This window comes from Centroberyx affinis, unplaced genomic scaffold, assembly GCF_046629955.1.
Source record: "Centroberyx affinis isolate AG114_WGS23_722 - 3 ecotype Tasmania unplaced genomic scaffold, CSIRO-AGI_Caff_v1 ptg002105l_1, whole genome shotgun sequence".
Taxonomy (NCBI): Eukaryota; Metazoa; Chordata; class Actinopteri; order Beryciformes; family Berycidae; genus Centroberyx; species Centroberyx affinis.
The window spans coordinates 137056-152500 of NW_027280430.1; the positions used below are offsets into that span (position 1 = coordinate 137056).

Sequence of the window (15445 nt, forward strand, 5' to 3'; positions counted from 1 at the left end):
ATTGTGTGCAGTAAATCTCTGTTTCATAGTGCAGAACATCTAAATAAATGTTTTGTCAGTTGATGAGCCAAAGAAGCGGGCTGCTAACCTTGAAGCGGCGGTCATATTTTGTGACCTTGTTTGCAAAGTCTATCTTTTCTCTCTTGCCCAGAAACTGCCTGAGCTCGGGCCTGTCGTCCATTCCCAGGTAGTCGCCCACAAAGTTTCTGTTGAGGCTGTGTCGCCGTCTCTCCTTACGGTTCAACAGCAGGTCAGAAGCTGGGGAAAGAAGAGAGACACAGAAAGTGAGAGATGGGGAAAGACAAGAGAGGGAGAGACAGACAAGACAAACAGAAAGAAAGGCTGTGAAATGTTGTCACACTCACCTTCCTCCCTCATTTGGACATACTTCTTGCGGGCCACATATTTCCTCCAGGCTTTCTGGATGGCCCTGGCGTAGCCGTCAAACTTGCGTTCCCTTGTCTCTTCCAGTAGAAAGAGCTGTGGAGACAGACACAGGCTGAGCAACAAAACACGGCGCGGCACAATAGGCAGACATACCTCAGCGTACAAACCCAAACACAGACACACCTTAATAGAATGACAGGGATGACTGCACATACATACTGAACATGCCTCAATACAGCTGAATGCACAAACCCAATTCTTTGCTGTCAATTTCACTGATGATCTTCTGACATTTTTGGCAGTTCAGCATGAGAGTGTTCACATATAAACGAGGTCAAAGATTGTTCCCTCTCTATCTCCAAATATATATGACTGTTTTTAAATAATGTGAAATAAATAAATTACATTGACACAATAACAAAGTCCCCATTTTCTTTTTGGTAGAAGTTCTGCAGTATTAGTAACAAAGAAACAAACTTCCTATTGTTTCAGTGTTTACACCCGTCCTGAGCAGCTCCAGTCTGTTTATCCCAGGCAGGTTCAGTACGGGCACAGCAGTGCTGAAACCCCCTTTTTGTCTTTTGATACTAAAAAGTTGGTTCAGTCATATTTTTATCAACTTAAGTGTTCTGTAAAAAATAGATGATCCCTGTCTTTAAATTACAAGCTTTTATATCATCTTACTTTGATTATTAATTACATGGTTTGTGCTTTAGCCAACTTAGCAGCGTTATTGCTTTTTTATCTTCTGTACTTTATACTGTCTTGTTAAATTTTACTGTTTTATCGATTTTGTTCCCTCCTCGAAAAAACCCCCTAAAATTTAAAATTCCAATTCCATTTCTAGTTTCAATTCATAGAACAAAAATAAGGATGAGAAGAAGAGTAGGAATATCTGTAATAAACAAAATGACAGAACTTTGTATTAGGTTTACTGGAGTAGTGTAAAAATGTTCATTTTTTTGTTCAGTACTGTACTTATCAACACATTCCTCCGTATTGTTCTGTATCATCGACACAATGCTTGACAACGTAAAAAAAAAAAAAGTTTTTGATTCAGGGTGTCTTTAGTCAAAACTATGGGTCAGGACATTTCAACAGTCCTACACCCAGACCTGAGTCTATGCCAGCAGACCACCCACTTTTCACCGGTCTCTGTCATTTCCTGATGGGCCTCTAGACACGCAAGCCCTCTCTCTGCCCTCCCCCTCCCAGACTAAACATCCTGCCCACTCTGCAGTGCTCAGGCAGCCTGGCATCGACAGGCGACACGGCACTGCCACAGGACTCACTGTGACAGGACAGGGCAGAGCCTATCAAAACTTTATCCACACAATACATTCTCACTCACTTGTTCCCCAAAAAACATTTCATTTTATGATTTTATCATGAATATAGCACTTCAATTAAGAGGTGATTCCAATGCTCCTGGCTGTTACAAACAGTAGCACCAACAATGTACGCTGTGCTCGTGTTTGGTCGCAGCATTTTGGAAGTTTCTTTTGCATATCAAAAGCTGTGGGGAAAAATGATATGCAGAAATACTACACCAGTTCACATGGGCCTCTATCAAGCTAGGCAGATAGGCATCTATCTGGTAAGTTACACCACAGTAATCACTAATATTTCCTATTAGACAGGTGAATAAGCTTCCCAGGCAACAAATACCAGTCCAATGAGCAGGTGGTGTTTTGACTAATATTGCTCAGTGACAAATTTAGCTCAAGGGAGAAAAAGCAAAGACACTGTGGGCTCAAAAAAGTTCCGGACCTCTCAGTGTTTTAACTTCAAGGCTTTGACAGGTGCAACATAGAGCACAGCTCCGAGGGTCATTATCATAATTTTTTACGATGTGTTTACAGAATTTATATTCAATCTGTGTTTGGATTAATGATGAGTACATGAGAAGTCGACTAGAGGGTGTTAATGGATGATGAGTCTCCTCAGTCTTCACTCTGCCTCTACGCAGCTCTATCTCTCACAGTGAGACAGTAAGCCACCAGTCCCTCCATCACCACTTTGGGAGAGAGGCTCTCGCTAACATCTGGCTTGGCGTCACACTAGCTTATCTAATTGGATGCAGAGAAAAATGCCTCAGTCATGAACTAATTAGTTGGTGTCAGTGTCTTATCAGACAGAGGGGCTTGTTTTGAGAAGCCTGGCAGCGGTCCGCCCTATGTGATATTTGCGTTTCATAAGCGCACCTCAATGACTTGGACTTAGTGTGGCAGTGTGGGGGATGGGGCTCTTGGCAGTGCATCGCCGCAATGAATAAGTGAAGGCATTCAGGACGAGCCGCAGGCCTGAATCAAGACTAAGATGTCTGTGTTTTAGCCTCTAAACATACATCTGTGTGTGTGTGTGTGTGTGCGTGAGTGTGTGTGTGTATGCCCTGGATGTGCACGATGTGTACAAATGTTAATAAGTGAGCTCACAGGCCTCTCACAAGTGCAGCTTTCATAGGAGCCATGAAAAACTGTAGTTCTGGTGGAAAAAGACAACCCCTTACGATGTCCCCCAACTCTGCGACCACAACTTGTACTTGTGTTTTAGTTCCAGTGTTGACTCAGTGCTGACGTGGTACAAGGGTCGGGTGTAATCTCCTCCCCTAGAATAGGGATATGAGCATGATTTGGGACACTAGGGCCTTTTATGGTGCTTAGTGTGAAAATCATGAGTTAAGCTTTTCCCCTGACAAATAGGCTTTTGCAGGCCGGCAGCCATTTTGACATGTGATTTGAATTCTAGGCCTGTACAAGCATATTATATGAAAAAATTGGACTGTAAGTGAGATGGCAAACTTTTAATACATTTTCCTGGAAACCTTTCATATAGTGACATATTATTAAAAAGGCAGGGCAGTGAAGGGACTTACCGACTCGGGGGCTTTAATGAAGATCTTGGTGCGTCCAAGCTGATACTGATCATGGTCCATGTTGACAGAGCGTAAGAGGTGAAGGACACCTTGTTTCTCGTCTCCTCGCCATGTCGGCCAGGACTCTTTGGTCAGGATAGCATACCTGCAGAAAGATTAGCAGAGATATTATTGTGGTGAAATGAATGAACTTTTGGACAAATATGTTAGGACCTTTTGGGAGGATAACTGGAAATAAGGAAAGGACAAATGGAGATTAAATAACACGCAAGATAGAGATTGAGACCTGAGGTAGATTAGGACAGAACACAATATCAACACAATATCAAAACTTGCTTCTGTAAATGTTTCTCACACACTTTGGTATTGCATACTACTGTAAAACCAACAACAGTAGCAGCTCAGCCCAGCCTGCTGTGTGCTTTAGCAGTGTCTCTCCTCAGCAGGCCCAACACACAGCCTCTCCCATTGGTTCTGCCAACACTAACATTGGCTAAGTGAACGCTACCTGGCTGCCTGAGAGAGACGGGACACAGACACACGCTGCATCCGGCCCTCCTGGCTCAGACCGTGGAACAACAAGTGCTGCCGCTGTCACTTTGAAGCAAATCACAGTTCAAACTCAGTATGCCCTCATTGTGCTTCAGATCTAAGGCATGTTACCTGTTGAGGAACTTCTTGAAGATCCTGCGGTAGGCGTAGCCAGCACGCCGTACCCTGATGTTTTCCTTCAGACCCAGGTACTCCACTTGGTGCTTTACTCTAAGGACAGGAGGAGAAACAGAGAGACAATGTCTTTGTCTTTAGGGGGGGGGGACGTGTGAAGAAAACTGCTTAAAGTGTCTGAATGTATGCAGCATAAACATTCATATTTTAATTTAATTTATGAACGAGTTTGTATTGTATTGTAGAAATGAAAAACTCTTTCAAATGTCTTTTACAGCGCAAACTGCACATGAAGCTCCCACTCCACCGGAAGAAGGGGGCTGTTCCAGGTCATTGTATGCAAAAGACCCGTGTTTCTCTAACTTTTCCTCAAACAAAAGACCTCAGGCATTACTTAATGCACCCAGGCTTCCTGTGAAAACAGGGGTTCCGGTGCTAATTAAACGAGCCAACCTGAGCCCGACTCACAACAGGAAGGTCATTAGGCTCTGAACAATACAACGGCACCCTGCATCAGTACATGTAGTGCCCAAGCCCTGTGACCAGGGAAGAAAAGAGAGGGAAAGGGAAACAGAGGGAGAGAGAGTGAGAATGTCTCAAACATATCCTCCATAACTTGGTCTTAACACCAAGAGAGACATACAAAAGAGACTAAAAAGACAAAACAAGTGGAGGAATATCAGTTGAAAACTTACAGTAATAGGTTTCATAGCGTAATGAAAGCTATGTCCCAGTACTAACCAAGACCTTTCACAATATTAATCTCATGCTTACCTTTTTGTGAGAATATATAGTTAGATAGATAGATAGATAGATAGATAGATAGATAGATAGATAGATAGATAGATAGATAGATAGATAGATAGATAGATAGATAGATAGGGGAACAGAGTCACTTACCGACTCTCTTCCCAGTCTTTGGGCTTCTTGGTTTCGTTGGGTTTGATGCAGCGAATGTAGTGTGGCGTACATTTCATCAGTGTGCTCACCAAGTCGTTGGCTTGTTTCTGAAAGGTGGAAGAAGAGCAAAGAGAGAAAGAGGATGGTGATGATGATGTTGTTACTACTACTCTAATCAGACCGAATAATGAACACACACACATTATCTTTGTGCTGGAGATACTGTACTGTTTTGTGTCAGAGAGAGAGGTCAGGCAGCTCATCCCTCATTCGCAGTGTCATTACTACGATAACACAGACTAACATATAAAACAAGACACGCCTCAATGACCTTTTCATACACAGTCTCCCACAGTGCACCTGACAGGGAGAGGACAGTGGACAGGCGAGTTGGCATGTAGATGATAGATGTACATACACACACGTGGTCGTCGGACGCACCTTTATTTTGCTGCCTGCAGTTGTAGGTCGACCCTTCTTTTCAGCGTTGAGGTTTTCTGGAAACAGTGCTCTGATGAAAGCGCTGTTAGAGGAGAAAGGTGAGGAGAGTTTGGAGTTAGGACTGAAATAGAGAGACTATATGCAAAACACCACTGCAGTTAAGGGCCAGTGAAGGGGGCCAGGGTTGGAGACCAGAAACTGTTTTTCACTTAGTTTCCCTGGCAGCCACAAACAAAAAAAGCAGCAACCACCTAATGATTAAAGAACCAAGGACATTGCACAAAGGTCGCTGGTTTAAATTCCTGGACCAGCTGGGAAAATCTGGGTGGGGGGAGTGAATGAGAGGTGTGTGTGTGTGTGTGTGTGTGTGTGTGTGTGTGTGTGTGTGTGTGTGTGTGTGCACGCGCTGTATTTGTAAAAACCCTCCTTCTCCCTGCAAACTCATCTCCCCAAGGCCATTGCTGCAAATAAAAATGTACTATATTATTTGACAGTACGCCTGGTTGACATTCTTTTGCAATATAAAGTAATACTTGGGAATGCGGTTTCCTCAATCCTATTATTTCTAATCTACAGGTAGGTGTTTCATCCATCACAACATCATCCCTCCACCATGACTTCTTGGTGCTGCACAGAATGTAGCAGGTACTTGTGAGCTTTCCATAACCTTTCAACAGGTTTCTCTCAACAGAAGACAGACACTCAGCTTATCACAACAACAGTTTAAAGGAAAGTACGGCTGATTCTCACTTCAGTTCATTTCTGTTATTGTAACTAACCATAAATGTCTGTATCTGAGTAACCTTTTTTAAATGTTTTTGTGGTACTTCTGTGTTATTAGATAGTATAGAGTGGTGAGGGACAGGAGACATGGGATATGATATGATATGATATGTGACAAAGGTCAATGCTCAACGTGAAGCCATGATGTTGATTTTTGTATTCATCTAATAATATGGACATGCGTATGCTTCTTTGAGACCTATAACTTAAGTCTCACATACTTTTTAAGTAGCATGGTCTTGTGCTACAGAAAAGTCTTTTCAGAGCAATGAACTACAGGATCTATTGATTTTTGCTAAATATAAAATGGACACTGCTATATTTTATTGATATTTGATTGAGTGAGTAGGTTCCTATGAGCAGCAGAGGGTAATGGGACCATTACTGAATGACAGACAAACTTAAGATACTGTAGTATCTTATATTGGGATATAAATATTGATAACAGTTGCAGTAAAGTAAGCAGCTTATTGATTCTCTGAGAAGACTGTGGTCCTTCGGGACAAGTAATGAGATTCTGCTGTTCTCCTGTGTGTAGTGGGATACTGGACCGTTCTTCAAGGAGGAAAGCCTCCAGTTCTTTGAGATACAAGCAGTTTATGAATGGCAGTGCTAAATGATAAAATAGCAGCTTTGTGAAGCTCACAAAGTAAAGCTTTTGTTGAGTGTTGATTCAGCTCTGAGGCCGTAGTTTTGTGGTGTTAGTAACTATCCTGTTAAGTGTCCGTCTGTCCCTGTTGGTGAGCTTCGACTTGCAACCACTGTTCCTCTTTGCCGATGACTGTTCCCCTTGCCACAATTATGTTTCAGCTTTTGTGACCGATGCATCTGTAATTCAGGCGCTGACTATTTGGACTCTTTGAACTGTCAGTTTGTCTCATGTTGCTTTGAAAACTCACATGTAAAAGTGATGATTGTCAGGCCTCTTTTAAATCTGACACATACTGCTAATTGGCGTTCATCTAAATGTTCATCTTAATATGGCTCGCCTGTGTAGATGCCTTTGTAATTATGATTTAGCTATTTAAAAGTTTTCAAAGCATTTCAAAGCCCTTTTTCATGTGGTGTTTGTTATTTTTTCCACTCCCTTTATCTGCCGCCTTTCTCTCACGTCGGTATTTGTTTGCTTGGTTTTAAACTTTTTAATCAAAGCTATGGACAGAAAAGAAAGGATCAGCGGGTAGTGTGTGCAAATGTACCAGAAGTCTGCTAATACTGTCCAGCTGACAATACTGGTCACTCCTTTCTTCTCTATTTAGACCTGCTGCTCTGAGGAATGAGGCTCCTTCCTTCCTCCCCATGCTTCCTTTATGAGTGAGTATGCCAAAGTCTTTGTATACGTATGTGTGCGCGTGTGCGTATGTGTGTGCGTACATGTGTTTGTGTGCATGTGTTGTGGTGTGTGCATGTATTTTAGAGCACGTGTCTGAATGGGATTTTGACATGACCCTCTTTCACGCCTCACAAAACCTGCTCACAAAGGGGCCAGCGGTGGCTGCGGCCTGCGGGGGATACACAGACAATGCGGGCTGTTTGCACAGATGGCCACTTTGACACAAAGCAAGCCCAAGAAACCATAAGACGGGGGGGACCAGACTCCACAATGCGGCACCGCAGGGAGACGGCACTCGCGAGTCGTGACCGAGCAGAACCCCAAAAGCCACATATCTGGACAGGAGCCAGACGTGCGTCGGGGGCAGGGGGCGAGACGTAACCCGGCCCTGCACACTTCTGTTATGTCCTGCCAGCCTCCAGCTGCACTGGGATGTCTGAAACTCTCATTCACATGTGCTCAATTGTATCCATATGCATCATAACAGAAGATTCCCTTTAAGTGAGCGCTAAAGAGAGTCCTCACCACATGTCGTCGCAATGTGCCAATAGGACTTACTTACATTTCACTGCTCTGCATCAGCTCAATGAGGTCAGTAAAGAGAACGTCCCGGTTCCTCTCGCAGAAACCCTCTGCATCGTAGGACACCTGGAGGAGAGACCCACAGAAAGATCACTAAGGGTTAATAATGATCAGAGAGGGTGAGGTTGAGCTATTTAAAAAGTCTAGCCCCAGCAACATGAAAGATGACAGCTGTGAGAAAATAAAAACTGTGATATTGTGATGAAAATAATACCATGAATTTTATGGGAAAAGAAAATGAAGGGTTGCAGATCCAAGCTTTACACCAACCAGGGTTGGCTTCCTTATAAAACCAGCAGTGGTTATAAAGTGTATAAATTAAACGTGGTGTTATTTCTCCTATAGTCTGAGATTGGAGGAATGTTCCAAGCCCGGACTTGGGAGCCTCTCGAGTCTTTATGGCACGGCTCATTAGGCCTGTGGCATGTGTGCCAGGCTGAGGCCACCACACATCTGGAGAACGACACGGGACAACCCCGCACCGGACCGTGAGAAGGACAGGAGTGAAAATGGACATAAAAAATAGAGATTGATGAAATGTATTAAACAATGTGTGATATTGTTACAGTGTATCTACACAGGGAAAGAGAGGGGGAGGGACTGCAGTGATAACCAGACAAAGAAGAGAGACAGGATGCATGGCAGGAATCGAGGACGCACTCGTTTAAGGAGTCCCAGGTGGTCAGTGCTGTACTGGCCAGGCGGAGGTTGCTCTCATTTTAAAACTGGCCCGCTCTGAATCAGCAGCGAAAACAGGCCAACAACAAAATAGAAACCCACATGGCAGAGGACAAAGAATCTGACCAGTAAGCACTCTGCAATTCAGTGGCCTAATGTATTAAAAGAAACCCAGTGGGTGGCCCATTGGTCACCTTACCAAATATGCGATGAGAGGACTGGCATCAAAATCTCTGTGAGTCTGGTAGATAGCTCTATCTGGTGCGCATGTTAATGCTTTAACATGCAATAAGTTAAGTAATCGTAGGTGAAAATTAGAACCTGCAGCAGCTCTAAGGCTGGATGGTTAGTTAATTTTAATGACATCTGTCTAAACCTGTCAGGCTTGTTTAGGGGATTAGTAGAATAGACATAAAATAACGCACTCTTTGGAACTACTTTCAGTGGCAGAAGGCCTCTCTTCTCCTGAGACTTGAGTCTCAGGAGACTCAAGTCTTACTGAGTGTAACTTGTTTAGTTTATACAGTAAGTGAGTGAAGATAGCCAGACAGCTAAAGTTTTTGCCCTGTTGATTCGTAACAGACTTCACTATGAATCTGCAGGGATAGAATAAAAACCAATACCAATTTTAGATTACTTAAAGGTCTATCTTCATACTTAATAATAATAATAATGCTAGTCGCCTACAATTACTTAACATACTGTATGCTACAGTGTTAGCATGTGCACTGGACAGAGCTATCTGCCTGAGACACAGAGATGATTTGTTGTCACCAATGGGTCGAACTGCCAAAAAGCCGGTGTGGTCCTTTAAATGAGTGCGGCCAGACTGACCTTGCCGGCGTAGTGGTGGATGATGAAGCCTTGGTTCCAGCTGTTGAAGTGTTCGTGGGTGTTGATCTGGACTCGGAGCTTCTGCAGCATGGTCTGGTCGGCTCCCTCGCCCACTGCGTGCATGGTGGCACACACATCGTCCAGGATGCTCATGATGCCAGGGGGATTCTGGGATCACAAGGGGACAGATTAGTCTCAAAGCAATATTTCACATTTAGTTTTCAGTACTTGCATCCACAAAGAAGTTACTAAGTTACTCAACCACCAATCACCAACGCGCTGCCCCATATAATCAGTAATCCACTCACTCACCAACTTCTATTTTCCTTTTGGAAGCCTGGAAATCATTCTTCTGACACATATAGCAACTCAAGCAAATTAACCTGAATATTTATTCTCTGAATTTTGTTCTTGTGACTTTTTGGACTTGCAGTTATTGATAAAGAGAGTCAGAAAAAAGCCCAAAAGCCAGATGTGATTGTACACTCCAGGGGTCATATAATGTCAGAGGTTGATGGTTAACAAAGTCACATTGGCTAAGTAGAGTGAAAAATTAAATTGTTACAGTAAAATAACGTTGACCTCAACTACTGGAAGAAATTGTATGCATTAACTATATTTAAATCTATATATCTGCATAATAAAGCATTAATAAAACATCTAAGGGAGACATGAAAACTACAATTTTAATTGAGCGGCTTCAAAATTACTTAACATTGCCTCTCTCAAAACATCACACACCCACATGCAGAGTGATGTCAAACACACAGCCGCACACTGCCCTATTTGGCTCCATTATACCCAAAGTTGACCAGTGTCCCTCAGAGTGCCGAGTGGCACAGTGGCAGCAGTGTCTCCCTGCATGTGCGGCTCACTCAGAGAACACAAGTCTCTGTTGAAAAGGCACATGTAAACTTGCCACTGGATTAACCAAATGGGCCTGGCGTAAAAAGCTGAAGTGTCAGGCACTGATACAGATCCCCTGCTCCTCTCAGATGGAGGCTTGTTTTAAAGCCCTTGTTGTGGATTTCATGGATTAGACCTCTCAGTGGGGCAGATAAATCAAATTAAGAGGCATGTCGGCACGTTTGAGGATGTTAAGCTGCTGGTCATGGGAAGAGTGCAGGAACTTGGCAAGCCACTGTGTAATTCAATTTACAGAGGGTTAGGCCCAATTTGGTTCATGTAGACAGTGAATATACCAAATTATAGATCATAACAGCCTGATAACGGTTCATGTTAACCTATTTCATTGTGAATGTGTACACTTGTAGAATATTAATAAGCTAGTATTTACCAATTTGCTCTCGATGAGATCACAGACGATCTTGTTGTTGAAGTATTCAATAGGAGTCCACTTGATGCCCTCCTGCACATACTCCTCCTGCAAGAAGACACACGAGGAGAGTGCTGAGTCAGGATACAGTACAACTAAAGAGAGTGGAAATACAAAATGCGCAGCTCAGAAACAGAAGTGTGATGAGAAACGTTACCTGCTCTGCCTTTAGCGTCAGCTCGATAAATATCTGCTGGAGTTTCTCATTCACAAAGTTGATGCAGAACTGTTCAAATCCATTTTTCTGATAAAGAGACAACACGTTAGATTCAATAAATGTCATACAGACTCTGGGAGCTGTGTCACACATGTCTTCAGAGAGCGCGGATATCCTTTAGGCTCAATGGGCTTTGTTTGGAGAGGAGGCCATACACCAGTCTGCCCGGTACTGAAGGAAGAACCGCATGCTGTACAATTTACTGGACTTACAATAGACCAGGGGCCCGAGTCTTGTGTGACAGCAGCCTGCATCTTCCTGTCTTGTGACCTCTGGACACAGATGGCTTACTCTAACTCTGTGTACACAAACAATAAACCTACGAACTGAAGGACAGACCTTGCCTAGCCGAGCGGGTTGAGTATCATTTTTTCAGTAACAATCTGTATGCGATATGAGGAATCAGAGCTCTTGTTACATTATGATTTAAATTTGCAAGCCAGCATAAAACAAAAGCTCTTCCATTTAGTTCTCTTAACACGCCCAATCCTATCAACAACAAAACTTATTATCAAGCAAACTAAACAAACACATAATCAGATTATAAAGGTACGTTAAAGTCTGCTGTCTCAATCAGGAGATGGGACTTAATCCACATACTTTACAAATCAGTCTGATCCTTAGTGTTTAATCTGTTTAAATGCTCAAAGTTAATGATCATTAATCTAATTTATTCATGTGGATGCAGAGCAAAAATCCAGTCGCCATGTGTCCACTTGTGAAATGGCCACTACCACTTACTTGGAAAATTTCAAATCCATAAATATCCAACACTCCGACATTCAGTTCCTGATGATCCTTCACCATGGCTTTGTTGATGGACTGAAATCAAAGGTACTGTGTTACCAAAATTATGGGTTTATTACAGGTTATTTTGAAGTTTGTTACCTATAACAACATTATAGGTTTATTATAGCTGTACTGTATTAACAATATTACAGTTGCACAAACTGAATCCTGTACAAACATCCAATCTTACCTCTACTAGGTAGTCAAACACACGTGCATGCAGGGCCTTGGAGAGCGCGTCACGCGTGTAACACGCCTGCTCCACGTTCAGCGTCACATCAATAGATTCTAACGCACTTCCCCACTTGCTGTCCATCTTACGGCTTGTCAGTTTCTCCTTCAGACGCTTCTGGTCGATTCCAAGCAGAAACGCAGGGAAGGCGAGAACTGTAAAAAGACAGAAACAAAAAGAGCAAATAAAGAAAAAAAAAACAATAAAGAGACGCTGTAATTGTCAATAATACTGACCCATATTTATCAAACAAGCATAAAACTCAAATGTTTTACTGCAAAAATCTGTACTCATCATTTTTTTCCTTGACTGCACTGGTAAGATCAACCTCATATTTTGTCTTAAAGTGTGTATGCTCAGATGGAGAAGTGGCATAACTGCATGTTATAGTAGGATGACCGTTATAATCCTGGGTGAATTAATCTTATATATTGGTGATGTCTGTCACTTCAGTCTTTTTGGCAATATTTTATATAGCCTACAATCAGTTCTGACAAATAATGAATTAGGCCAAGAGATGATGCCAAGTTACTTCTAGTTGTGCCACTAGGGAGAAATGAGGAGTAAAGCATCACACTAGCACTGGGCCGTGCTCCCAAACAGCAAACAGACTGCACATTTCTCTAAAAACCAACATGCAAATCAAAATGCAGGACTCCATTTATTTGAATGGAGGCCTGCATGCAACCTTTGCATATCTCTGGGGGCCAAGTGTGTGTTTTTGTGCATTTAAAAACACATGTTCCACGCCGGATTTTGTGCTCATATTGATGGGTAGGAAAGTTTCACAAATCAGAAAAGCTTCTATTGATAATCTCAGCGCATTAATTTGTGGCGGTTTGAGGCCATTCTGCCCACACCGCTGAAACAAAACATCCTCTGGAAAGAAAACAGAGCAGATCAGTTTTGAATTACAGTTAAATGTAAAATAGTCTGTTTATTGGGCTAGCTCCTGAAAGAGAGCGAGCATGCCTTGGATCATTAGCCCTAACCTGGCATTGATATTGTCCCCTGAGAGCCCCTCCCTGCCTTATTACAGTGACTCACTTCCCCTAGAAGGAAATGGCTCTCAGGCCTGCAGTCTCACTGTGTCTGGGAATGCATCAGACCACTGCAGTAGCTCCCCTTTTGGGACGTTAGGGTGTGACTGAGCATACGTTCGCTTAAATCATAGGGCAAAGCCATCCTTTGTGTTACATGTAGCCAGGAAAGGTATGGGTTGGACGCTATGGAGTGTCAATTACTACTAATAATACTTAAATAAGGCACAACACTGTTGCCATCATTTTGAAAAAGATGAACAAATCTATGGTGAAAATGGATGGAGAGATTTTCCCATTGAGATCTTAACATCTCTATGGATTATTTAGAGTTATATCGCCTTTACAATTGGTTGTTAAAAAATCCTAGACTTCATGTTTGCTGTGCTAGAGACTTTATGTACATAATGATTTTATAATTGGAAATATTATGTTTTATTTGAAAGAGATATTTACATCAGAAGAAACTTTTTTTAAGCCAAGTTTAAAAATCTAATGTTGACCACACACAGAGACAAAGCTAAACTAATTTTCCCATAGAAAAGTGGAAGATCCTCAAATACTTATGTGGGCAAAAATCACTGACTGACTCAAGTTCCTTTTAACCCAAAATAATGTCCCAGCCAGCCGAATATTGTCTGACCTAGTTGTATAACGAAGTAGTCTCAACATCTCTTTCAACGAGAGATGAGGTATTGATTTGTTTTGCTGAGCGCGGGCCGATGTTTACGTAGATTTGGTTGGTGTAGTTTCGAATGGGGGAGACAAGGGTCTGGATTTGTGTAACACACTGCAGAGTAAGCAGACAGGAAGCGAGGCTGGAGGGAACAGGAAAGGCAGAGATTACGGAGCGCTGCTGTTACGTCTGCACAGAACAGAACGAGGCTTTGTACCCCGGCAACCGCATTTCTCATCCACATCATACAGGCTGGATGGGGTGGGAGAGGGGCAGAGTCAGGAGCCGTGCAGCATGAGAAGGAAGGAGGAAGGAACAGAGCAAAAAGGAGAGAAGAATAAAGTGAAAGGGGGAGAGAGAGGGAGGAGAAGGCGAGAGGGAAGGGGACGGACGGGAAGAGCTGCATTTTTCCAAGTAATTTTAGTCTGTGATGTAATATGTCCAGACCTTCAATAATAATGTGTTTTATTTGGTGTAATCCAGCATGGCCCGGATTACTCCAGACACTTGGCTGCAGCCCTGTATTAACACAATAAAACTTTAAGGAGAGAGAAATATAGTCGAAAACCAGCCTCTGAAGGGCAGCTCGGGACACTGGAGAGAGGAGGAACTTTCATAGGGGCAAAAGGAGCAAGAGACGAACTGCACCCCCATCTCAACCTGAACATCAGCGCCATTCGTCCTTCTTGACCCCCACAGTCTGTATTGCCATTTTACTCCTGTTATGCAGCCACATGGTGCATCCGGGAGTATCCGAACACACTTACACTCTTCGCTCTCCACGGCAGCATAGTTCCCCGCCTCCCTGAAATTGATATTTCCGAGGTGCAGGACTCCGGCCACGATCTGAAGCACCAGGGTGCGGTCCTCCCCTGAGATGCCGATCACATCCATGGCATGCTGGGGAAAAGGCAAAGAGAGGAGATCATGTTAAACCGGGGCTGCAATGTGGATTTACTTACTCCTGCGGTACCTAGCTTACGTCCTCTAATTACTCCTCTTGCGGTTTTCACTGGTAAACAAAAACAGGTGGAGAGCGTCGGAAAAGAAAACACAAGGCGATTGGTAAAGGGACAAAGGAATTTAAAGAAAAGGCCATAAGCCACATTGTGAGGGAAACATTGATATGAGAGTAGAGTGATGGACACACACACTCACACACACACACACACACACACACACACACACACGCATATAGACACACAGAGCAACACTAGGGATGTCAAGTAAGTGATAGCTATGACAGAAGGAAACCGACTCCGAAGCCAACACACCATTGTCTCCTGAAAGTCGCTCTTGTCGTTGATGTCGTCCACCTTGTAGGAACCGGACTGGTTGAGGTAAGTGTAGTAATCCAGGCTGGTGATGCCCAGGCTGCTCTTCTGCTCTCCGCTGGCTCCTTCTATCAGCTGTGGAAAGGAAAGGAAATTAGTCTCCTGTAGAGCACAAGTTAGGATAATTACAGCATTTATAGACATGCCTCCGCACAAGGCCTCCGAAACGGTGAACTCACACTCTCTCCCCATGAAACCCCCATCCGCTTTGACCCACTTTGATGTTAAATTTATATTCCATACTCGGCTTTGCATGTGAAGAAAACTGTGCTATGGGAAGACCAAGTCCTCCTATCTGTTCCAGGGACCTCAAGCCATACACGATGAAAACAGCTTGACCCT

General features: G+C 43.2%; 1 protein-coding gene across 2 annotated transcripts in view; it reads right to left on the reverse strand.

The window, feature by feature from the left end:
- myo1ea (myosin IEa) overlaps positions 1-15445 on the reverse strand; it is a 55234-nt gene that overhangs the window by 10868 nt on the left and 28921 nt on the right. For both annotated transcript variants that reach the window (XM_071531637.1, XM_071531636.1), the window contains exons 8-21: positions 15044-15178; positions 14537-14669; positions 12012-12208; positions 11774-11854; positions 10973-11059; positions 10777-10863; positions 9480-9647; positions 7948-8033; positions 5270-5351; positions 4829-4935; positions 3926-4024; positions 3263-3407; positions 366-480; positions 89-258 (exon numbers count right to left, since the gene is read on the reverse strand). In XM_071531637.1, the coding sequence (XP_071387738.1) occupies positions 89-258; positions 366-480; positions 3263-3407; positions 3926-4024; positions 4829-4935; positions 5270-5351; positions 7948-8033; positions 9480-9647; positions 10777-10863; positions 10973-11059; positions 11774-11854; positions 12012-12208; positions 14537-14669; positions 15044-15178 (1692 nt within the window). The remainder of the gene's footprint in view (positions 1-88; positions 259-365; positions 481-3262; positions 3408-3925; positions 4025-4828; positions 4936-5269; positions 5352-7947; positions 8034-9479; positions 9648-10776; positions 10864-10972; positions 11060-11773; positions 11855-12011; positions 12209-14536; positions 14670-15043; positions 15179-15445) is intronic.